Source organism: Hypanus sabinus, chromosome 19 (genome assembly GCF_030144855.1).
Source record: "Hypanus sabinus isolate sHypSab1 chromosome 19, sHypSab1.hap1, whole genome shotgun sequence".
Taxonomy (NCBI): Eukaryota; Metazoa; Chordata; class Chondrichthyes; order Myliobatiformes; family Dasyatidae; genus Hypanus; species Hypanus sabinus.
Genome location: NC_082724.1, coordinates 23,708,574 through 23,733,798, shown reverse-complemented (window position 1 = coordinate 23,733,798; position 25,225 = coordinate 23,708,574). Strand labels below are relative to the sequence as shown.

At 40.6% G+C, this 25,225-nt stretch overlaps 1 protein-coding gene across 1 annotated transcript in view; it reads left to right on the top strand.

Annotated features, from left to right (window-relative positions):
• The window catches only part of il17rd (interleukin 17 receptor D), a 94,072-nt gene that overhangs the window by 57,862 nt on the left and 10,985 nt on the right, over positions 1-25,225 (top strand). The window contains exons 6-10 of the mRNA XM_059944174.1: positions 1,981-2,135; positions 7,138-7,192; positions 9,433-9,543; positions 12,875-13,035; positions 14,874-15,801. Of these exons, the coding sequence (XP_059800157.1) occupies positions 1,981-2,135; positions 7,138-7,192; positions 9,433-9,543; positions 12,875-13,035; positions 14,874-15,801 (1,410 nt within the window). The remainder of the gene's footprint in view (positions 1-1,980; positions 2,136-7,137; positions 7,193-9,432; positions 9,544-12,874; positions 13,036-14,873; positions 15,802-25,225) is intronic.

The following is a 25,225-nucleotide window of genomic DNA, read 5'->3' as shown; positions in this document are numbered from 1 at the left end:
ATTTCTATGTTATATTGACTGTCCTGTAGTACATAATATTTATTATCAATTATTATAAATTGCACATTGCACACTTAGACAGAGATGAAATGTAAAGATTCTTAGTTCTCATGTATATGAAGAATGTAAGTAATGAAGTCAATTCAATTCGATTCAATTCAGTTCTTGGATCCTACGGAGGCTGATACCCATGAAGGTGCTGACTAATTTTACAAGTTACTGAAACTAACTTCGATCTTGTGCAGTAGCCCCCCCCCCCCCCCACACACACACATACCAGACGGTGATGCAGCCAGTCAGGATGCTCTCCAAGGTACATTTGCAGAAGCTTTGAAGTGTTTTAGTTGCCAAACCAAACAGAATCTTCTCAAACTCCTAATAAAATATAGCAACTGTCTTGCCTTCTTCACAGTTGCATCAATAAATTGGGACCAGGTTAGGTCCTCAGAGATATTGACACCCAGGAACTTGAAACTGCTCACTCTCTCCACTTCTGATCCCTCTGTGAGGATTGGTTTGTGTTCCTTTGTCTTGACCTTCCTGAAGTCCACAATCGGCTTTTTAGTCTTGCTAATGTTGAGAGCAAGGTTGTTGCTATAACACCACTCAACTGTATGTCTTGCTCCTGTACACCCTTTCATTACCATTTGAAATTCTATCAACGATGGTTGTATCATCAGAAATTTTATAGATGCTGTTTGAGCTATACCTAGCCAGACAATCATGGGTGTAGAGAGGAGGGCTAAGCACACACCCCAATGGAGCACCACTGTTAATTGCCAGCGAATTGGAGATGTTATTTCCAATCCGCACAGATTGTGGTCTTCTGGTTAGGAAACTGAGGATCCAGTTGCAGAGGGAGGTACAGAGGCTCAGGTTTTGTACCTTTCAATCAGGACTGTAGGAACAATGGTGTTTAAACACTGAGCTACGGTCAATGAACTGTATCCTGACAGAGATATTTGCATTGGAACTGCATGAAATTCCTATACAATTGTGACCATAAGACCATAACACATGGGGGTAGAATTAGGCCATTGAGTCTGCTGTTCTATTGCATTGTGGCTAATTTATTATCCTTCTCACCCCAGTCTCCTGCTGTAACCTTTGATGCCCTAACTAATCAAGAATCTATCAACCTGCACTTTAAATATACCCAATGACATGGCCTCTGCAGCCATCAGTGACAATGAATTCCACAGATTCACTACCCTTTGGCTAAAGAAATTCTTCCTCATCTCTGTTTTAAATGGACCTCCCTCTATTCTGAGGCTGCACCCTCTGGTTCTAGACTATCACCAATAGGAAACATCCCCTCCACATCCACTCAATCTAGGCCTTTCAATATTCAATAGGTATCAATTAGATCCTGCCACCCCCCCCCCCCCCCATTTTTCTAAACTCCAGTGAGTACAGGTCTAGAGCTATCAAATGATCCTCATACATTAATTCTTTCATTCCTGGAATTGTAATTGTGAACCTCATCTAGACCCTTTCCAATGCCAGCTGCGGTTTTATAAGGCACTGGTCAGTCCACATCTTGAATATCGTGAGCAGTTTTGGGTCCCTTATCTAAGAAGATCAGATAGCAGGGTGGAGATGCGGCTCTACTGAAGGAGGAGGTGTAAGGTGCTCCTTTTCTCCACTAGCCTGCAGGTCACTTTTGGGTAAGGTGTAGCGCCTGCTTAGCCCCCCAATCAAGGTCACATGAGATATTGCGTATCACAAGTCCTGGTTATGCGACCTCTGTCACCAGGCAGACAATCTCTCGAGTATTAATAATGGCTGGGGTCATCTTGTAAAGACACTGCCCAGAAGAAGACGATGGCAAACCACTTCTGTAGAAAAATTTGTCAAGGACAATCATGGTCAAGAGGGATTTTAAAAAAAACATTTGTCCATCCCTTTCCTAGAATTTAAAGACCAATAAAGATAGTACTTAATAAAATTATTAATTCTCATTCTTGCTTTTACTAATAGGCTGGTCTCCAAAGAATCTAGATGTCAATCAGCCATACCTTTCTACAAAAGTAAATGCTACTTTTGACTTGGCTCCGTCCATATTTGGATTTAAAGCTTATCACGTGCGCTGTAAGATGAACCCTGGTTTCCATAAGGACAAAAATATTTTTGTGGTAAGCATTCTTAATATTTGAAGAAAAGCTGTAGAACTTTGTAATATTATATTAATTTCAGTAAATATGACCATGGGCTCCCTGGTCTTTGATGATCCTACTTATTCCAAAGCAGTGTTCTTTATACCCTCTTGGTACGTTCCAAATCACCAGCCTTTTCAGTTTCTAAAGCTACATTTTCCCCATTAATTAGAATTTATGTTGAGTGGATGGAATTGTTTTATCACTGAGTGATAGAAGACCTTTAGATGAATATTGCAGCCAATAAGCTTTGTTCTCCATATGCTCTGTTTTCAGATGTATGATAGTTTGAAAGGCTGCCTTGCTATACGATTTAAATCAATAAATCTTTGTTTGGTTGCACTACTAAAATTAATTTTTAAAATAAACATTGAAAGAAAATTTAATTGAGCTTGATAAATTAGTTAGAAGGTCAGGCTTTGACCCTTCGGTTAAGGAAGCAATACTGTTACTGTTGCTCTTAATGACAACTTGAAAATAATCTGGCTTGACGTGTAATTAATCACAGCCTGTGTTGTGAATAACTTCAGTATGTTCTAATTGTATTAGAACTAGCCAATTCTTATGTTAGCTAACTTGTGATATTAACTCCATTTATGCCTGTATAGATGCTGCCTGACCCTCTGAATATTTTTAACAGTCTTTTTTATTTCCAATTTCCAGCATTGGTGAAATTAAGTATCTTACAGTGACTCAATAGTTTTTTCTTTCTCATTTATTCTCGGTCATCTCGTGTTTGCATCTTCTCCAGACTGATCAGCTATGATTAACATGCCTTCATCTCCCTCTCTCGGGCTCCATCACCCTTTGTGTCATTCCTTCCCTCTCTGTCTCCATTGTATCATGGATATTCCCTTTCTATGCTCCAGCCTTCACGCTTCCCTGCAACTTAAAACTTGTTTGAGCTCCAACTGTAACTATTTCTGGCGACAGGTCTTCTACCTCTGTTGCTCTTGCTCCTTAGATATTGCCTGACCTGTTGAGTATTTAAAGCGATTTCTGTTATAACTTCGATATGTTTCCTTGGAAGGGAGAAATGCTGCCACTTTGTTGGATGTCAAGTCAATTTACCTCATTATAGAATCACAGAACATTTATAACACTGAAAGTGTCAGGGGAATTCTGATGGAGGGCTGTAGACCAAAACCATTGACCATTTCTCTTTCCACAGATGCAGTCTGACTTGCTGAGCTTTCCTATTACTTTCTCTTTCTGTGTCCAAGCACCAGCACCTTCATCAATCTCTCAACTACATAGTTCCTAAACTGTGTGGAGAACTTGGGCTGTAGGTTGAAGTAGTTTCATATGCAGTTGTGACTAAAACATCCCTTATGGCAGGGATTCCCAAAACTTTATGCTGTGGACCCTTATCATTAATCGAGGAGTCTGTGGACCCAGGTTGGGAACTCCTTCCTTCGGGTGTTTTCTTCAATCCCCTTATTAACCTGGCCTGCTACCTTCCCCTGTAGAACTTGCAGGTTTTCTCCAGGACCTCTGTTTTCCTCCCACAGTCCAAAGATTAATTGGTTATTGTAAATTGTCCCGTGATTAGGTTAGAGTTTCACCTCTCCGTGGATTGTCACCTTGTTGTGGTGGAGAAGCTTGTGTGGTCCTGAGATCCGGAGAGCGATGCCGTCTGGAACTATGCTCCTGTTAGGGTCATGCATGGCGGTGAGGTCCCTGATGAAGAACAATCCAACCAAGACCTCAACGGTGGAAGTTACTTCGACCTCAAAGGCTGCAACAAATCCATCAGCTCCAATCGTCGTGGTTTCCATGCCAGTTGGTTGATTTGTGAAGTATTGTGTGCTTCCTGGAGTGCAACATCAAGTACACATTAAACAAATACATGCGCAGGCGTCTTCGCTCTGTGGAAGCGGAATGAAGACCATCATCCTCGACCTTAAGGGATAGCCACGATGAGGTTAGAGTTAATCGGGTTTGTCAGGGGTTGCTTGAGCAGCATTGCTCAAAGAGCCAACTTCACACTCTATCACTAAATAAGTAATTACTAAACTAGTACTGCAAGATCCATCTGATCTTCCATACCTTCCCAATCATTGTGGGATTCAGCCACCCCGACACATGGCCTCAGATTTATATGGATTCAATGCCATTTGCTGCTTCCTGCACAACTGATCAGACTCAAAGTTTTCCTGTGACCTAAAGCATTCCTTCACATGGTCAATCACTTAGCCTATGTGTGTATCATCTGCAAGCACTTCTCATGCTCCTGAATTTCAGCTTAGCACGCTATTTATATAATGCAAAAAGCGAAGGACTGAGTACTAATCCCTGAGGAATTCACAGGTAAAGGTTTTCACAAAGCGGGCAATGGTTATCAGGACCAGACTGCCTGAGGAGGTGGTAGAGAGAGAATACAGTTACAACATTTAGAAGGCATTTGGGCAGGTACTTGGGCTGGAAAGGCATAGAGGGATACAAGCCTCAAATGGGCAAATGGGGTTAGTGTACAGGGGTCCCCCCCCTTCACAAAAGTAGAGCGTTCGTATGAAAACTTTCTTAAGCCAAAATGGTGTAAAGCGAAGCACCATTAATTTATATGGGAAAATTTTTTGTAAAAGCGAAAATCCTCTTTGTACTGCGAAAACAGGTTACGAATGTAGGCCTTTTGTAAAAGCAAAGTGGTGTACAGTGAACATTCTTAAAGTGGGGGACACCTGTATTTGGGCAGCTTAGGTGGCAAGGACAAAGTAGGATGGATGGATTTGTTCTGTAGTGTGTGGTTCTGTGGGCTTCAATAATCTGTTAGAAATTAAAATAACCCTGTGGATGTTGAACTGAGCATTAGCACTTCAGCGGTAGAGGAAACAATTCGGAATATGCAGAAATCCTTTTCATCAATATAATAGATTTTAATATACAAAAAAGGCTGATGGAGACTGATTTTCTCCCCCACCCCCTGTTAGAAGTTCGCTTCTTCATGACCACATATCTGCTTAAAAACCCTTAAAGAGCAACTGAAGCAGCATTTGCCAGAGATCAAAGTAATGAGATAAGTCTCAAAAGATTATGATCTTTGTTGGCTTGGACGAGAAGATCATGCATCTCCATTCAAATAGATATATGACCAGTTAAGTTATATCTAGTACTCCTCTGCATTTTGGTGAAAATCTCTACTGTGAATGTGACACTCTGATTTGCTACCTGAACTCGGCTCCTGGGCAGCTAGCTCAGATGAGATGATGCGTGTGAATTCTCTAACCGGTGAGGGTGGTGGTGTGGTAGCATTTCACCGAGTTAGGACACAATGTCCGACAATACCCCAGCAGGGGACTGCTGAAATACATCTGTGCATGGGAAGCTGGGTCAGGTTAGTTCTCAGGCGTGGAAGTGAACTTTTTAATGGCTTTGTGCTTTAACTACTCCTAAATATTGTTTTGTTAAATCCAATTTCTTTAGTCTAAGATGCCTTTTGGTGAAAGGCATTGGCTCAGATTTCACCATTGCAAATGGGCCTTTGATTTTTGTGTAAGTTGCCTTAGTACAGCGTGTTAACATCTGTTTGCAAACAAGTTGCAGCTGTGAGTCAGGGTGCGTGAGAGATTATTTTACTGCATCTCCGTGGCTGCATTGCAGGATATTTTGTGTGACTTGTGTGACATTCTGATCAACCTTACTCCCTTCTATCCTCCAATAAAAACTGGTTCAAACTGCTCTGAGATGTGTGCCTTTATAACAGTGCGTCCGTGTGTCAAACCTCTTGAAGTATTTAAACCAAGAATATAATAGAATAATTAATAAATAATCTCATTTATGAGAATCAGTATTTTCCTAGGAGTTTTTGTATATTCACTATTATTTCTTGCCAAAGACAGTTGTAAAGTAAATTTCACAACTTAGATGAAAAGGGTATAATTTAGTTGGATTTTCTTGTCTCTGATGCTTAAATTGTTTTCAAGGAGCTGTGGACACTTCTGCTTCACCCCCCCCCCCCCAAGTTATTGTTCTGTTTACTAGTTATGATTTCAAACAAATTATAGGTTAATAATGCCAGTATTGGTACGTGAGTTTGTGGTGCACATTATCAAAGTTGCTGTTCCAGAGAAATCTGAATTAATGATTTTGCAAAGATAGTGTTGTTCACAGACACCATCAGTAAACATGCAGAAGTATGCCAGCAGTCTCTTTTTGCTCCATTTCCTCATTTATTAGGCATGTAGATTTGGTGAGGGAAATGCCGTTTATTTGAACCCATTTCCATTTGGAATTGGGTTATTATTGTCCCATGTACTGAGATACAGTGGAAAAATATTATCTTCATACAGTGACTTGAGGTCGAACAAAGTAAACCCACAACAATGCAGTGTAGCAGCTATTGAGAAAGCACAGGGCAAGTGAACAAGGTGCAAGATTATAATCAGGTACATTGAAGTAGTGTCCACTTTATCATACCAAAGAACCAAATGTGCCAGCAGGGTTGAAGCTGTTCTTGAGCCTGCTGGTACATGCCTTCAGGCTTTAATCTTTTCCTGAAGGGAGAAGAGAGAATGTCCAGGTTTGGTGGGTCTTTGATTGTGCTGTTTGCTTTATGAGGCAGCAAGAAGTAGAGAGAGAGTCCGTGGAGGGGAGTCTGGTTTCGGTGATAGCAGTGTCCACAAGTCTGTGCAATTCCTTGCAGTCCCAAGCAAAGCCATTGCAAACCAAGCTGTTATGCTTCCAGATGGGATGCTTTCTGAAAATTGGCAGGGGCCAAACCTCTTTAGCCTCCTGAGGTAGTAGAGGCATTGGTGAGCTTTCTTGACTGTGGCGTCTATATGGTTGGGCTGGGACAGGTTATTGAGTGACATTGATTGCTTTGGGAACTTGAAGCTCTCAACCTCAGACCTGTTGATACAGACAAGCGGACGTGTGTTCCTTTCTACAAGACCGCCTTTTCCCAGGTAAAGTCTGAATGTATGTACGGTACATTTTGGAAATTGCAGCATCTGCAATAATCTCGTGCCTTTTCTTTCGATAGGTGACAGATTCCAGCAATACCACTGGGAAACAAGTCAATTTTACAGTGAGGCCAGGTGTGTACTGTTTTCAGTCTGGAGTAAGTGGCTACTGCAAGAACGGTTAGAACCCATGTTTAAATATACTTAAAATTGCTGACAAGTAACTTGCTTTGTGAAAAGAAAATAACTTGATGAAAATCAGTGAAATGAACAACTGGAATATTTGAATTCGGGCCATGCTTTTAAAGGACAGTTTAGTTAGAGGTAGCATGGCTTTGTGTGTGGGAAATTGTGTCGAGTGTTTTTGAAGAGGTGACCAAGAGGATTCGTGAGGGTGGGGCAGTGGACTCTGTCTACATGGACTTTAGCATAGACTTTGACAAGGTTCCACATGGTAGGCTGGTATGGAGCATATGGGATGCAGGGTGAGCCAACTTGGTGGTAGAAGATGGTAGTGGAGGTTGTTTTGCAAATTGGAGGCTTGTGCCCATGGTGCGCCACAGTGATTGACATTGGCTGCCCTGTTGTTTGCAGCCGTATTAATGACTTGGATGTGAATGTAACGGCATGGCTGATCAGTGTGCAGAGGACACCAAAATTGTTGGTCTAGTAAACAGTGAAGGGGATTATCTAAGATTACAGCACAATCTAGATCAACTGGGAAAGTAGCTCAAGCACTGGCAGGTGGAAGGTAACTTGGGCAAATGACAAGTGTTGCATTTTGTGAAGTTAAGCCAGGGCCTACCAAGTATTTTAGAACAAGGACACGTCGGGGTACTAGTACGTAACTCCCTGGAAGAGGTGACATAGATGGGCATTGTGGTAAATAGGCACTTGGCACTCTTGCCTTCCTTGGGCAGGGCATTGAGTATAAGAGTTGGGATGTCACTTTGCAGTTGCACAAGTTGTTGGTGAAGGCACAGCAAAGTGTAGTAGTTCTGGTTGCCAGCTATGGGAATGATGTTGTTAAACTGGAAAGGTGCAGAAAAAATTGCAAGGATGTTACCAACACGAGCAGGCTTGAATTATAAGGGGAGACTAGTTAGGCTGAGGCTTTTTCCCCTAGAGCTTGGGAAGCTGAGGGATATGAAACAGTCTTTTCCCTAAGATAGGGGATTCTGAGTTCTTAAACCGTAGGTTTGATGTGAGAGGGGAAAACTTAGCGAGTGTCTAAGTGCCTCAGTTTTCCCACACACAGAGTGGTTGGTGTAGAGAACAGGCTGCGAGAGGAAGGGGTAAAGGTCAGCATAAGTACATTACTTAAAAGATTATGGACAGGTACATGGATGGGAAAGGTTTTGAGGTATATTGGGCAAAAGGCAAGACAAAGGGACTTGCTTAGGTGGGCAACGTGGTTGGCATAGATGAGTTGGGCTGAATGCCATGAAACTCTATGCCTTGACTGTTTCTCCATTTGCCTCTCCTTTTTTTTCCTCTTTTTAAAACCTACTTTTGCATCTGATTCTGTAAAACTATCTTGAATTTCTTCTAAGCCTTTTCTACTCCAAGGACAACAAATTTAATCTCTCTGGGCTGTTCATGGAAAAGTAGGGTAGACATAATGATTCTACTTCTCTTAAAAAGGATTTTCAAAGCAAATAGTCCAGGTTAGGCTGCTTGTATAATCCTCTGAGCCTCAAAAGTTCTCTTCCTCAAATGGTTGCGTACAAGAATAGAAATGATCATTTATCTATTTATAACACGAATGTTTCTTCATGTCTACCTCTTTTTACCCCTCTCATTTTTGATACTCATACCCATATGAAACTAATGATTATGTTTAATTGCTCTGCTTCCTCACCTAAATTAGTTCTTCACTCTTGTGCAGATACATCCAATATTGGTAAAAGTTCCATTACTTTATCAAGTGGCTATTGTTGAAATGCATGCCCGGTCTTTTAGACCTGAGCTAACTCTGCTCTATCTGTCTTTATCAGATATTCACAGCAGCGCATTTTCAGTTGGGTTCCTGGTTCCCAGAAGTGGCCGTAGATAATTTGCTCCCTTCCCAGCCCAACCATGGCTGAATTCGGATAACCAGAAGACCAAACAGTGGATATAAAAACTTTAGTTTTTACAGTGCCAATGCATTTACTCAGTAAACCATCAACTGAGTTATTGATTCAGTTTGACAGCCTTTGTACATTATTTCATTGGTGTGCAATTGTAATAATTCACCAGATCAATTGGGTGTCATGACTGCAAAATAATTCAGTACTTAAGATTTATGAAGAAGGGAATTTATGTTGGGGATGGCTTGGTGATTAAGAAATAACAGGATTAATATGCAACTTTTTTTTTCTCTCTTTCATCAGTGCATTTCCCTTGGGCTGGTCCAATTCGAGCAATTGCCATTACTGTACCACTAGTGATTGTGTCTGCAATTATCACTCTCTTCACAGTTGTCTGCTGTAAGAAACAACAAAGTAAGAAATGTACTACAGTGATGTAAAAACAAAAATCTATTCTGTCGCTTATGAGGTTTCCTTGTCACATATAGTACTGTGCAAACATCTTAGGTACATGTTTAAAAAAAAAATCTGTGAAGTGAAGATGCTTTCAAAAATAATGAAATTAACAGTTTCTAAATATCAAAAAAAATATAAAGAACAGTGAATAGTAAAAAAAACCTAAATCAAATCAATATTTGGTGTAAACACCCTTTAAAACTGCATTAATTTGTTTGGGTACACTGTCAGGCAGTTTTATAAGAAAATCAGCTGGTAGGTTGTTCCAAGTGTTTTGGAGAACTTGCCACAGTTCTTCTGCAGACCCTGGCCTTGTCTCTCCAGATAATCCAAGCCAGCCTTGATGATGTTGATATCAGGGCTTTGTGGAGGCATCTGAAACTATATATAAAATTAAAAAAATCAAAGGTGCCTAAGACTTTTGCAGAGGACTGTGTCATGATTTTTACTTGTGGATCTGGTTGTGATGGGGGGGGGGGGTGGGGAGGGAGTTATCGCACTGTTTGAAGTCAGATTGTCCCTTTCTGCTTTATTTTGCATGAAGCTGAGAGAGGTAAAATGAAAATAGTTTTAAATAATACACACAAAATGCTGGAGGAACTCAGCAGGCCAGACAGCATTTATGAAAAAGAGTAACCAGTCAATGTTTCTCAGAAACATCATCTCTTCAGTCTTTTCCATAGATTCAGCCCGGCCTGCTGAGTTCCTCCAGCATTTTGTGTGTATAACTTTGATTTCCAGCACCTGCAGATTTTGTCTTGTTTGTAGCTTCTGAATATAATTATTTTCCGGCCAGCTGCCTAGGTGGTGAAATAGTCAAGTGCTAAGCTCCAGTTTCCCGTTGGGGCAGGGAAATAAAGTCCAAAGACGTGAAATTAGAAAGTAACTGATGCTGAAGGATAACTTCTGAAACTCAAGAGTGCTTTTCAACTTTGCTGGGATGACACTGTGGTGCCTGATTATTGTAGAATGAGTTTTCTTTTCATGTGAAATTAGTTGAACAAATTTGATGATCTAAAAGGACAGGTCATCCCACTAACCTCCACCCCATTAGAATCCTGATGACAAAATGGAGAATAACATCTTCTGCGACGTTGAGATCAGGACTGTGTGGAGGCCGTCTGAAACCAGGGTGCCTAGAAATCCCAAATCTTTTATCTTGTCAATGGAGATAACTCAGTTGTACTGTTAATAGACATCATCTATATAATGATTAGACCAAATTAATGACATGCATACCTTGCTGTTAGGTAAAAGCAGTAATGAATTATGGCAGAGCAAACACCACTCAGTTTTAACATGGTCCACCTCTTATAAAATAAAAGGACCCAGCAGAAAAGCACTGGAGCTTCCAGATCAAGTCACAAGGGGGTTATATTGCCATCATTTTGATGTTGATGTCATTTATAAGCAAGTGTGAGTTGCTCTGATTTTTGTTCTCAAAAACACTTGCTGGATAAGAAGTAACTCAAACACTCTTGAGTAAACATTACTCTCTTTCCTCAAAATTTCTTTCCTCTTATCGATAAATGGATAAAATAGACGGCATATTGCCTCCCCAGCAGCAACCAGGAGCAGACGTGCTAGTCAAGTTCTAATGAGGTCTAAGAAGGAGCAAATTAAATTCATCTGTTCAAAATATCACTGCTTGAGGGGGAAAAGTAACAGCCGAGAACTGCTTGCTCTTTTACGTTCATATAAACAGGCAGATGATAGTGTGAGTAAACGTCTCCTCATCAGAATGGTGGCACCTCCAACAATGCAACATTTCCTCAGTATTGTATTGAAGTCCCCCTTTATTTTCAATGTCTAACTCCTAGAATGGAGCTTGAACTCAAAGGTGAAGTATTTGCACTGCCTTGAAAATGTAGGCTTTACCAAATGTACCGAATCATGCTGAACTAACCCCTCTGATCCAAAAACAGATGTCGGAAATCTGAAATAAAGAAGGAAATGCTGGAAATCCTTAGCTGGCTAGAAGCATCGGGAGATTGAGACCAATTTAATGTTTTACGTTAGAAGCCAATAAAACACAGATGACAGAATTCCGAAAATGCTGGAAACACTCAGTGAGTCGGGTAGCATCTGTTGAAGAGAACACTACCCGATTCTCTTCATTTCCCTTCCACAGATGGTACCAACCTGCTAAGTATTATACTGGCATTTGTGCTTGTACTTCTGCCTCCCTCTGTAGATTTTGTAATGAGAATCTGTCAAAAGTGCATAAAGCCTGCTGCCTTTATCTATAAAAACATTTTAGGATTAAGACATAAATTTATTTCTTCCAAGTGAAATCTGTATCTTTATTCATAGACATTGGATTGGCCAAAAAGTGGATTTGAGGTTTAGGAAGGTAACGAGATGGGTATGCATTGGTTAATTTACATGTGGACGCATGGAGCAATTTTAAGTCAGGAATCTGTTTTATTTGCTGAAACAAGAACGTTGGCAGGCAGGTAACCCTAGCACTTATGGGATTCTTAGACCAAAATGGAAGCTTGGAAATTAAGTGACAAAGGGCAAGTGTGAAAATGATCCTGTATAGAGTTACTGGGAGAAAATTAAGTTAGTTTGAAGTTATAATAAAATGTCCAGAATGTTTATTCCATTTACAAAACCCCAATAAAATGGTGTGGCAAATTTCACAATTATTTCATCTCTTCAGTTCTGGTTCTTGATATTTTGTTGTGGGGTTGGCCATGATTTCTACCTTCTTATTTGAGATAGAATGGTTATGTAACTACAAATTTTGCATACAAGTTTTTCAAAGAATTAATAGAAATGACAGTCTTGCCCTCACTGTGAATTAGCATACCGAGCCACTCGAGAGCCAAGCTGGAACAAAAACTTTTCGGCTACTTATAGACTGAAAAAAATTGGTATCAGTATGTTGTCTGTGACACTAATGGAACTTTGCAATAGATGAAAATAGATTAGCAATAGATGAAAAATTGATTTTTTGGAAAATATATATTGTTATTTAACAGGAATCTTTGAGTCTTTATGGTAAATTTATATAAGATAGAAAAGATTATTTCCAACATTTCATATTGCACATTCCATGCCATGCATTCAATCTGTTCTTCAATGAATGCCCAAGCCAAGCTCCCATACTAATCTTGAAGTCTTTAAATTGATTAAGCTGTCGGCAGGTTTATTCTGTTCATGTTCTGGTACATCACATCATCATTAAGCATTGACAACTCTGAAGCATTCAGTACTTTCATTCTGTTCTTGGAACTGCTTTGATTTGAACTGCACAAGTAATTTTTTTCCCACTCCTTTATAGGTCCAGTATATTCGGAACTGGATGAAGAGAATTCAGAATCGTCACCGTCTCCACGGTCTAGGCCAAAGGTTTTCATTTGTTATTCTAGTAAAGACTGCCAGAAGCACCTCAGTGTCGTTCAGTGCTTTGCATTCTTCCTACAAGACTTCTGTGGCTGTGAGGTAACTCTTTATGCAAAGTACTTGAAAACCCTTGGCATGAGTTTCAGTATGTAAACTGCGAAAATCATTGCAGATCCACTACACTTTATTCAAAGGAGATGTTTTAAACCAGATTACTGGTGTATTGACAATGTTTTATTATGCTAACATGTTTAGAAACTAAAAGATTTGAAAAATATTTGGAAATGTTCTATTTCACCTTGATTGAATGATATGTAGATATTTTCCAGACAGAAACTTACGTGTAGTAAGAGAACAGTTTTATTTTGAATAACTTGTGTGAAACTATAATTCGTGTCTTTGTTACTTCTTGACTCAAAAATTCCAAAGCTTTCCTGTCCATCTTACAAGCAAAAGAAATTTAAGCTCACCCAAAACTCTGCTGCTCCCAAGCTAAATAAAGTTCTTTTTCACCAGCAGCCATTGATCTCCTTTGACTCTTTGTGTCGTTTGTGATGTTTATATTCTTGTGAAGTAATTTTGGCCAAATTACCACATTAAAGGCAAACATAAATAGGAGTTACCCTGTTTGATATGTGCACCTACACATCTAATATTAATTTAGCAGCATACACTTCCCCCATATGAACTTACAGTCACTTATACTAGTTGAATTAAAGCACACCTGCTGCACCTTCCATGGTTTAGTGTTTTTCGACAAAGTAAAGTACACCATTGTATTGCATTTGTAGGAGAATTATAATATCCCCTGATTCCATCAGGAAGCTATTTGAGATCAATATTGTTGAAATGTCAGTTTGTGCTACAACTGCTGAACTTAAAAAAAAGTGAAAATTTAAGTGCTCGCTGACAGTGATTACTGATTTTGAAGTCTAACTTTTTTGGTATTTTTAGCTTCACTTTATGAAGAGGCTTATATATGAAGCTCCCTTTGAGGGGAACTATATGCAGTGTTAAGTTTACTACTTTTTCAATCAAATGTTTGTTTAAAATAAATCCAAAATTTTCACCTTTAAGTTTTTGGACCAAGTATAACAACACATTGTGATGTTGACAAAATCTGTACAGGTGACAATTTTTGCACAAGAAAACAGAAAACCATAAATCCGTGGCAGACTGAAGGAAGGTTTTCTCTCCCCATCTTTTTGATTTATATTCAATTTAATATGAGGTCTCTCCGTCTTCAAGTTTAATTGTAGGTTGGAACATCTGTTAGCCTGCCATTACTTGTCTGTGTCTCTATTGTAATCATTTAGCCTTGGATGATGTTTGTACAATCTGCTTGGGGAAGAGGTACTGCCAATTTTAATTGCCCGTTTACCTCAGGAACTGAGGCATAACTGATAGGTGAAGCTGAAGCTTGAATCCACAAATCTATGAACTTAACAGTGTTCCTAAGTGTTGATCTTTCAAAAAGGTAATAAGCTTTCTAGTTTTCCAAATTGCTGTCATTTTCTCTGCATGTGCCAGCATTTAATGATGTTCTATTTGTGCACTGTACCTTTTCACTCAAGTGTTTAGCTTTTATCTATAAGGTAACTTCGCTCTTAGGCAGAGTATTTACCTGCAATCCATTTTCTTAAGGCAGCTAATAAAAGTTCTATTTTATATCAATTGTCAGTAAGCATTAGAGTAAAAGGAAAAAGTTTCATCTGACTTTACTCAAAGTGAATGGATAGAGGTTAGAACCTACAATTAAATTTAAAAATATTTGTTAACAGGCATAGAGTGCAGACTGAAACTAATTTTGTAGAAAATTTTAAATGGTCTCTTTCATTTTGTAAAGTTTGCTTGCTAAAAGGACTGGACGATCAGCAGAAATGAGGTTCTTTGTCAAATTGCAATATTTGGTAATAATCTTACTGCTTTTTAAATAGGTTGCATTGGATTTATGGGAAAAACTGGAAATCTGCAAGGAGGGGCAAATGGACTGGCTCAGCCAACAGATCATGGAATCCCATTACATCATTGTTATTTGCTCAAAGGGAATGAAGTTCTTTGTTGAAAAGAAGCAACACAAACGTAATGGCGGCTCTAGAGATGGTGGGCAAGAGCTTTTCGTTGCCGCTGTTTCCATGATAGCGGAGAGACTGCGGCAAGCACGACTACATTCAGGCAACCCCTCCAAATTCATAGCGGTCTACTTTGACTACTCCTGCGAAGCAGACATTCCTGGCATCCTAGATTTGGCGTGCAAATACAAACTGATGGATCATTTCCCTCAGCTTTATTCCCACTTACATGCTCGAGACCACAGCCACCCAGAACAGGACACGTATGTAGTGAACATTCGTAAAAGCAACTACTTCAGAACGAAATCTGGGCGTTCTCTGTACATAGCCATATCTAATATGAAACAACTTATTGAGCAAGAGCCTAACTGGTTTGAGAAGCAGCTGGCGCCGGGCCTACCTCTGCTCCCTCGTCACCAGGGCCCAATTAGAGCTGACTCTGGGCTCGTTCTGAATGAGGTAGTTTTTAAACAGCAGGTAACTGACCATGACTTTCGTTTGAAAACTATTACCGCCATCACTCCAGTTAATACAGTGTCTTATTCAATAATTCAGCATTTGGGCAGTACTGAGGATGCGGACAGTTCCGACCGTCAAGATGTCAGTTCTTTGCTGAGACCTACGCCACGGATGGTAGCAGCTGTAAACCTCTCAGAAATGCCCCGTGACTCGGGAATATATGACTCTTCCATTCCTTCGTCAGAACTCTCACTGCCTTTAATGGATGGTCTGTCTTCAGACCAAGCAGAAACTGGCTCCATTGCAGACAGTGTCTCCTCATCCTCGGGGTTAGGTAAGGTACCAAACACTAACAGTAAGTATGATAGCTGGTACTAACATTTAGGCCTTGGCTTAAAAGATGCATTTCATATAGATATAAGTATTGTAAGAAATAATTTTAACCATCCAATCAATTTCCTAGCATAATGAAGTTTGTATTAACATGTTATCCTTTAGTTTGAATTTCATTGTATCCAGTTATTATTCTTAGTAATATATTTAAAATGTAAAAATCAATAATTACAAATGCGCTGCAAATGTATGAATTATTTGAACACGATGCAGACAGCAGTATGTAGACATCAAGAATGCAGAATGGACTAAAATGCAATGCTGGAAATAGTTGATCAACATCTATGGAGAAATGGTCAGTATTTCAGATAGCTGACCTTTCATCAGAATGAGCAAAAGCTAGAAAATAAACGTGTTTTAAATTGCTGTGAAATGAAAGGGTGGAGGTGAAGAGAGGTGGATTTATGGAGATTATTGCCATCTGAGAGAAGGTGGCAGAGGCCTGTAAATTATAGCTCATCTGCCAGGAGAAGCTGTTAAGAAGAGGGAGATGAGTACATAGGAGAGAGAAGTAGTTCTGGAACTGTGACACGCAAACTACTGCAGCTGCCGAAAATTAACGCAAAGCAGATTGCCAGCAGATATGTAGCATCTGCAGAGGGGGATAAAATGGAGTGAAGGTTACAGGTTGAGAGCCTTTTATTGAAATTGTCCAGTTTAGATACAGTCTGAAAAAGCTGGTATCCTGAAATTGGCAAATTCATCGTTGATTTCTGAGGGCTCTAACTTCCGTAGATGGACGATGAGATATTGTTCCGTGCTTACAATGGACTTCCTTACAGTAGTGTACAAATTTGATATCTATGAAGATGATCTTCAGTCACCTGTTCAGTTCTCCATCCCACTCTTTCTTTGACATCTTCCACCGTTCCAATGAAATCCAATGTAAATCTGAGGAGCATCTTCCAATTTGGGCATGTTAGAATCCAGAGTCATATTGAACTCTATGATACTGGATATCCTGCTGTTTCTGAAGAATTCTGATACAAGGCCAAGCAACACAATGCTGTTGCTAGAGGTGGAAATGTTTCACAGCCCCACTGACTTGGGCTCATTCCTCTCTGGTGCTCTGTGCATAGAGTTTGCAAGCTCTCATGTGACAGAATGGGTTTTTCCAAGATACTTCTGTCTGCTCTCACTTCCTAAAACCTTCTGACTGGTAGTTGCTTTAGTTTGCCCCTTTAATGCTGGAAAGTCTTATAGTCTGGGGGTGGGAAGAATTGATGGGACTGTGTGGAGAATAGACTCAATAAATCTCTGAAATTACTCCCTTGTATGTCATCAATAACTATGGAGAAATAGGCCCATCACTGTATAACATTAACTCCCATTTCTTTTCAATCTGCAGATCCTGCTTAATCTGGGTATTTCCAGCAATCTCTCATTTAGTTCAATTTTTTTTTGCATCTGCCATGTTCTGCATTTCACAATTCCAGTTCTTTATCCCTCTCTCTTCTGATTTCATTCCTCTCCCACTATTTGCACTTCCTCTAAAGATCAGCTGCACTCTAACAAGTCTTTGTCACCTTCTCCGTCAACACTACCACCATCTGTCTCTGTCTGTTCTCTCTTGTTCCACACCCTGTCAATGACGTTCCCCTTTGATTTCTCCACCTTCTGATTTCTCTGCAACCCTTAAGCACATGTTCTTTGCTGACCTTCCCTGATGAAGAGTTTATTAGCCTGTTTCCTTCTCTGCTGATCATGGAGTCTGATGTGCTGAGTATTTCCAGCATTTTCTCTTTTTAGTTGAGATTTCCAGCACTTGCAGTCATTTTTGCTTTTCAGTACAGAATAGACTGTTCATTTATCAGGAAACTAATTTTGGTCATCAAGGCCCATACATTGAATCAAATCAAAAAATGTCAGTTTGCTTAGCACTCTAATCCTTAATTAAATTTGATTTTATCATGTGATATTAGAAAATTTAAATTCATTTGCACTTTTTAAAATCTTCACATGAGCAAACATTATTTAACTGAGAATGTTTCCATAGTCATGTACTCTGCCTGATGCTCATCTCCATATGAAAAGCTGTGTTAAGCATCTCCCTCTAGTTGAGGGGTAACCAACCAGCTGGAGGCAGTGCGTAGAATGAGCTACCTCTCAGTCAGGTCTGTGTTCAAAATTTAAAAATGCAGAGCTTCGCAACAATCTCTCTGAGATGAGAGACGACCAGTCAACGAGAGGGGTTAATTAGGAAGGGACAATAAAAATAACTCGAGCAAACGCAGCGGCCCTTCTTTTGAGCGTCCCAGTGTTAAGCTGGCTTTACCTCATCGAGCTTGGGAGAGGTTAAGTATTTGCTAAGTTTCTCTTTCTGTTCCTATTTGTTCGTCCTTTTCTGTTAGGGCCAAGTAGTGTCACGGGAATAGCTCCAGGGGCAGCATTTTGTGATGTGGGAAGTCTGGAAGACGTCAAGCTTCCCAGTTGAACACCTCTGCAACCGGTGCACCGAGTTGCACCTCCTGAGAGAACGGGAGAAAGAGCAGGCGATAGACAAGGAGCTGCAGGGAGGCATTCTCTCCCAGGTTACAGGAAAGAGGTAACTGGGTGACTGTCAGGAGAAGGAGAGGAAGTACACCTGTGGGCAATTCCCCTCAACAATCAGTACACTATGTTAGATACTATTTAGGGGGGAACAGCATATCAGAGGAGAGCCACAGTGATCACATCTCTGGCATGTGGCTCAGAAGAGAAGAGAGGTGAAGAGGTCGGTAGTGTTGATAGGAGATTCCATAGTTAGAGGAACAGAGACAAGATTCTGTGGGCATGGTTGAGATAACCGGATGGTATGTTGCCTCCCAGGTGCTAGGGTCAGGGAAGTCTTGGATCAGGTCCATGGCATTCTCAAGGGTGAGGGTGAAGCCAGAAGCTTTGGTACATATTGGCACCAGTGACATAGGTAGACAAGATCCTGAAGAGGGATTTTGGGGAGCTAGGTAGAAAGCTGAGAAACAGGACCTCCAGGGTAGTAATCTCTAGATTGCTGCCTGTGCCACACCCCAGTGAGGGTAAGAATAGAACGATATAGCAGGTGATTGTGTGGCTGAGGAACTAGTGGAGGGGGCAGGGGTTCAGATTTATGGATCATGGGATCTCTTCTGGGGAAAGTATGACCTGTACAAAAAGGTCTAATATCCTTGCAGGCAGTTTGGCTAGAGTTGTTCAGGAGGGTTTAAGATGATTTGACAGGGGTATGGGAACCAGAGTGACACTGCTGAAGATGAGGTACTTGGTTTAGAAACAAAAGTAGTGTTTAGTAAGACTCCCAGCAAGGAGAGGCTGATGAAGGGGTAAAATTGCAGTCAACAGGGTGTGTTGCAATGTAAAAGGTGGAGAAAATCCTGAAGGATGAATACAGGACTGAAGGTGTTACACACACAAAATGCTGGTGGAACGCAACAGGCCAGGCAGCATCTATAGGAAGAAGTACGACATTTTGGGCTGAGACCCTTCGTCAGGACCAACTGAAAGAAGAGATAGTAAGAGATTTGAAAGTGGGAGGGGGAGGGGGGAGATCCGAAATGATAGGAGAAGACGGGAGGGGGAGGGATGAAGCTAAGAGCTGGAAAGTTGATTGGCGAAAGGGATACAGAGCTGGAGAAGGGAGAGAGTCATGGGACGGGAGGCCTAGGGAGAAAGAAAGGGGGAGGGGAGCACCAGAGGGAGATGGAGAACAGGCAAGGAGTAATTGTGAGAGGGGCAGAGAGAGAGAGAAAAGAGAAAAAAAAGGGGGATAATAAATAAATAAGGGATGGGGTAAGAAGGGGAGGGGGAGCATTAACAGAAGTTAGAGAAATCAATGTTCATGCCATCATGCCTGAAGGTGTTATATTTGAAAGTGTGCAGTATACTAACAAGGTGGATGAACTTGCTGCACAGTTACAGATTGGTACGTATGATGTTGTAGGCATCACTGAATCAGGGCAGATTATAGCTGGGAGCTTAATGTCCAAGGATACACACTGTAAGGAAAGGATAGGCAGGATGGCAGAGAGGTGGCATGGCTCTGCTGGTAAACAATCATTATAAAGAGGTGAGATGGGGTTAGAAGGTGCTGAATTGTTATGGATAAAGCTAAGGAGCTGAATGGGTAAAAAGACCCTGTTGGGAGTTGTAAACAGACCCCCAAATTGTAGTCAGGATGTGCTCTACAAATTACAATGGGAGATAGAAAATCCATGCCAAAAGGGCAATGTTGCTATAGAATGGGGGATATCAAAATGGGGGTTGATTGGGAAAATCAGGGTGGTACTGGATCCCAAGAGGAGAATTTCTAGAATGCCTATGAAATGGCTTTTTACAGCAACTTGTGGTTGAGCCCACGAAGGGATTAGCTATGCTGGATTGGGTGTTATTCAATAGGAGCTTAAGGTAAAGGAACACTTATGATGAATTTTACCCTGAACTAAACTCGGGTGTATCAATCGTAGTGGAGTAAAGTGAAATAACAGAGGCTTGAGGGAGGAGTTGACCAGAATTGATTGGGAATAAACACTGGCAGGATGACGACAGAGCAGCAATATTTTGAATTTCTGGAAGCAATTTGGAAGGCACAGGATATAAACATCCCATAGAGGAAGAAGTATTCAAAAGACAACATGACACAAATGTGGCTAATGAGGAGTTAAAGCCAACATTAAAGCCAACAAGCGGGCATATAACAGCAAAAATTAGTGGGAAGTTAAAGGAAAGCTCTTTAAAAACCTACAGAAGGCAACTAAAAAAGTCATTAAGAAGGCAAAGATAGAATACAAAAGTAAGCTAGCCGATAATATTAAAGAGGATACCAAAAGTTTCTTCAGATACATAAAGTGTAAAAGAGAGGCGAGAGTGGATATGGGACTGCTGGGAAATGACACTGGAGAGGTAGTAATGGGAGTTAAGTAAATAGTAGAAGAACTGAATAAGTACTTTGCATCAGCTTTCACTCTGGAAGACACCAGCAGTATGCTGGAAGTTCGAAGTGTAAGCAGACAGAAGTGTGTGAAGTTGCCATTACTAGAGAGAAGGTTGTCAGAAAACTGAAAAGTCTGAGGATAGATACTTCACCTGGTCCAGATAATCTACACCCCAGGGTTCAGAAAGAGATGGCTGAGTAGATCGTGGGGGCATTAATATTGATCTTTTAAGAATCAATGGATTCTGGAACAGTTCAGGAAGACTGGAAAATTGCAAATGTCACTCCACTCTTCAAGAAGGGAGAGAGGCAGAAGAAAGGAAACTGTAGGCCAGTTAGTCTGACCTCAGCAGTTGGGAAGATGTTGGAGTCGATTATTAAGGATGCGGTTTCGGTCTACTTGGAGGCACATGATAAAGTAGGCCATAGTCAGTATGGTTTCCTCAAGGGAAATTTTTCCCTGGAAAATCTGTTGGAATTCTTTGAAGAAATACAAGTAGGATAGACAAAGGAGAATTGGTCAATGTTGTGTACTTGGACTTTCAGAAGGCTTTTGACAAAGTGCCACACATGAGGCTGCTTAACAGGATACAAGCCCATGGTATTACAGGAAAGATTCTAGCATAGGTAAAGCAGTGGCCGAGTCGCAGGATGCAAAGAATCGGAATAAAGGGAAACTTTTCTGGGTGGCTTCTGGTGACTACTAGTGTTCCACAGAGGTCTGTATTGGGACCACATCTTTTAAGTTAAAAGTCAACGATTTGGATGACAGAATTGATGACTTTGCTGCAGTCTACAGATGATACAAAGATAAGTGGAGGGGCAGGCAGTTTTGAGGAAATGGAGATGCTACAGAAGGACTTGAGACAGATTAGGAGAATAGGCAAAGAAATGGCAGATGGAATACAGTATTGGGAGTGTATAGTCATTCAGTTTGGTTAAAACAAATTAAAGGTTTGACTATTTTCTAAATGGAGAGAAAATACAAAAATCTGAGGTGCAAAGGGATTTGGGAGTCATTGTTAAGGTTAATTTACAGGTTGAGTCTGTGGTGAGGAAGGCAAATGTTACCATTCATTTCAAGAGGACTAGAATATAAATGCAAGGATGTAATGTTGAGACTTTATTAAAATGCTGGTGAGGCCTCACTTGGGGCTTTGGGCCCCTCAGAAAGGATGTGCTAAAACTAGAGTGGATTGAAAAGATAATCATAAAAGTGCTTCCAGGATTGAATAGTTTGTCATATGAAGAGCATCTGATGGCTCTAGACCTGTATTCGCTTGAATTCAGAAGAATGAGGGGTGAACTAATTAAAACTTATCAAACGGTGAAAGGCCTTGATAGAGTGATCTTTGACTCTCCCACCAAAGGAAACATCTCCACATCCAGAGGACACAGCCTCAGTATAGAGGGACGTCCTTTTAGAACAGAGATGAGGAATCTTCTTTTGCCGGAGAGTGGTGAATCTGTGGAATTCTTTGCCACAGGCAGCTGTGGAACCCAAGTCTTTATGTTTATTCAAGGCAGAGGTTGATAGTTTTTTGATTGGTCAGGGCATGAAGGAAAATAGGGAGAAGGCAGGAGATTGAGGCTGAGAAAAAAAATGGATCAGCCACAATGAAATGGCAGGGCAGACTAGCTGGGCCAAATGGCCGATTTCAGCTCCAGTGTCTTGTAGTTCCTACCATAGTAGGAAAGAAGGCAGTGTGGAATTACTTGTCTGATGCAGGCTTCCGAAAGTATCTCTCCTACCAATCATTATTTTTGGTACGTTTGTGCAACAGCTTTCTGCAACCTTAAGAGGGTGCAGTTGTATCAAAATGTGAGAATCATGTGGAAAAGGTTTATGGTTGCAGTTTCATCCCAACATAGAAACTTTTGCTTTATCATAAATAAAGTAAAAAGAAACTTTATAATAAAACACTTAAGTATTCAGTTGGATGGTGTATTATAACTAATCGGCCATTGAAAATCGACCAATCCTCATGTTTTAGTTTGAAAATATGGGAATGAAATAGAATTGCAGTATACTTGAAGTGATCTTTTAAATAAAAATAGGGAATTAATTAATTAATCAATAAATTTGAGGCCCTCCGTTGGTCATGGTTGTGTCCCGGCTGTCTACAATATGGAGAGCAAGCTGTTGCCCATGCAACGTGCTCCCTCACTCCACGCAGCTCATGAATCCAAAGAAACAGCAGGGGCCGATACAGTTTGGCACCTGTGGTGTTACAGGAGTTGCCAGTCAGCTTTGAACTCAATGTAGGTCTGCCTTTGGTACTCCACATCCAGTTGTTTTTTTTGGGTTTACTCCTGAAGCCTTTCCCGCGAATGGGTATGCCGCGGGGTAGCAGAGGCCTGAGATCGGGGTTTTCCTCCTTCATGAGCAACCAACCATGGCTGACGAGTTTTAAGGCACCAGTAACCCCCCCCCCCCCACCCCTTTGCCCCTTCTCCTGTTAGTAGAAACAGTTCTGCTGGGCTTAGTAGCTAAGCCACTCGTGAAGGTTAGGAAGTGGACTTGGTCATTTGAGGCTATTTGAGATGCACACCATGGGGAGCATTTAATAGTTAGTGGAAGCATATCCCCACTATCACCCCCCTGGCTAGAACAACCTTAAGGAACTAATTATTAAATATATCACTTTAAATTGGTGATTTCTTTTTGGTTTTACTAAATAATTCTATGAATATGTTTTAAAAGAATCCTGTCTAGTGCCTCCTCCACTCCCAGTCATTTGCATTCCACTGTGCAGTTTACTCTCCAATTTTCAACGATCCTTGCAGGAAAGTGCCATTTGATGCCTCACTTTATAAGCACCTGAAAAGTGAGGAAGTTAACAGCTTCTTACAAAATAAGCACGTTGATGTGAAAGTTAACCATTAATATGTTTCCATTTACCAAGGAACATCTTTTCATTAACTTTATTGTATTAAGTGTGTATTTATTTAATCCTTGGATGTTCTGTTCATTCTGTTTAATAAAGTTCTTGAAATGTTAATGTCAGATGTTAATTGATTTAAGTTTAGAATCATAGAATTACACAGCACAGAAGCAGGTCCTTCAGCCCAAGTTGTCTGAGTCCTATTTACCTGCACTCAGCCCATGTTGCTCTAAACGTTTTCTATCCATGCACCTATTAGTCTATTACACATTTTTAATTGTATGCATCTCTACATGTATATAGTGGCTTGTTCTATATACCCATGGACCACTCTCATCTCCTATCAGGTTCCTTCTTCTCCAGTCCAGGCACCCCACAACCTGGCTTCACATATCACCTTCCACCTAGCCTCTTTCCCCACACCTTTTCATTCTGGCATCTTCCCCCTTCCTTCTCAGCCCTGAAGATAGGTCATGGTCTGAAACGGCGACTGTTTATTCATTTCCACAGATACTGCCTGGCCTGCTGTGTTCCTCCAGCATTTTCTGTGTGTTGCTTGGATTTCCAGCATCTGCAGACTTTCTTGTGTTTATTATTTCTATATACCTATTAATCCCCTATGATGAAAAATTTGCCCTATGAGCCCTTTTTAAATATTTTTCCTTTCACCTTAAAGCTATGCCATCTAGGTTTAGACTCAAAATGTCTGTGACTAAAACTTAAAAATATTAACATCTGGTTTTTCCTTTTCAAGAACCTTATTACATGGAATGAACATAACATCTAAGGTATAAATTAATACATACTATAATAACATTGACTACTTATGCCACTAAAGATTTTATATACCTCTAAGGTTACCTAGCTTCCTGCATAATGGGGGGGGGGGCAGGGAAGGGAAATGTTCCAATTGTTCCAACCTCTAAATCAAACCCTCCATTACATCCTCATGAATCTTTTCTACGCTCACTGCAGCTTAATCACATCTTTCCTATAGCAGGGCAACCAGAACAGCACACAACACTTCCAAGTGTGGTCCCACTAACAATTTGTACATTTGTAACATGGTGCCCCAACTCCTGCACTCAGTACACTGACTGATGACAACAAGCATGCCAACACAAACACCGTCTTCACCATCCTGACTAACCTCGGGGAACTTCGTACCTAATCTAATCTCTAATCTACAGTGTGCTCTCAGACCTTGCCATTTACAGTGCAAGTCCTACTCTATTTAACTTACTAAAGTGCAATGCCTCATACTTGTCCAAGTTAAATTCCACCTGCCATTCGTTGGCCCACTTCCGCAGTTGCTCGAGGATATGTTAACTTTAAGGAACCCTCCTCACTGCCTACTATACCACCAAACCCTGTAATACATTTTGCAGGCCTCCAATCTGAAAAACAATGCTCTATTTTGTTACGTACCCCGTAACTAGGTCACTTACCAGCAAAGATAGAGAGGTCCGTTGAAGTCTGATGGTACTATTTTAAAAAGTCTTTATTTATAAAGGGGTACAAAAAATAAGATTAATACAAACATTCAGATAATATACGTCGTCACTACTCAATCTAAA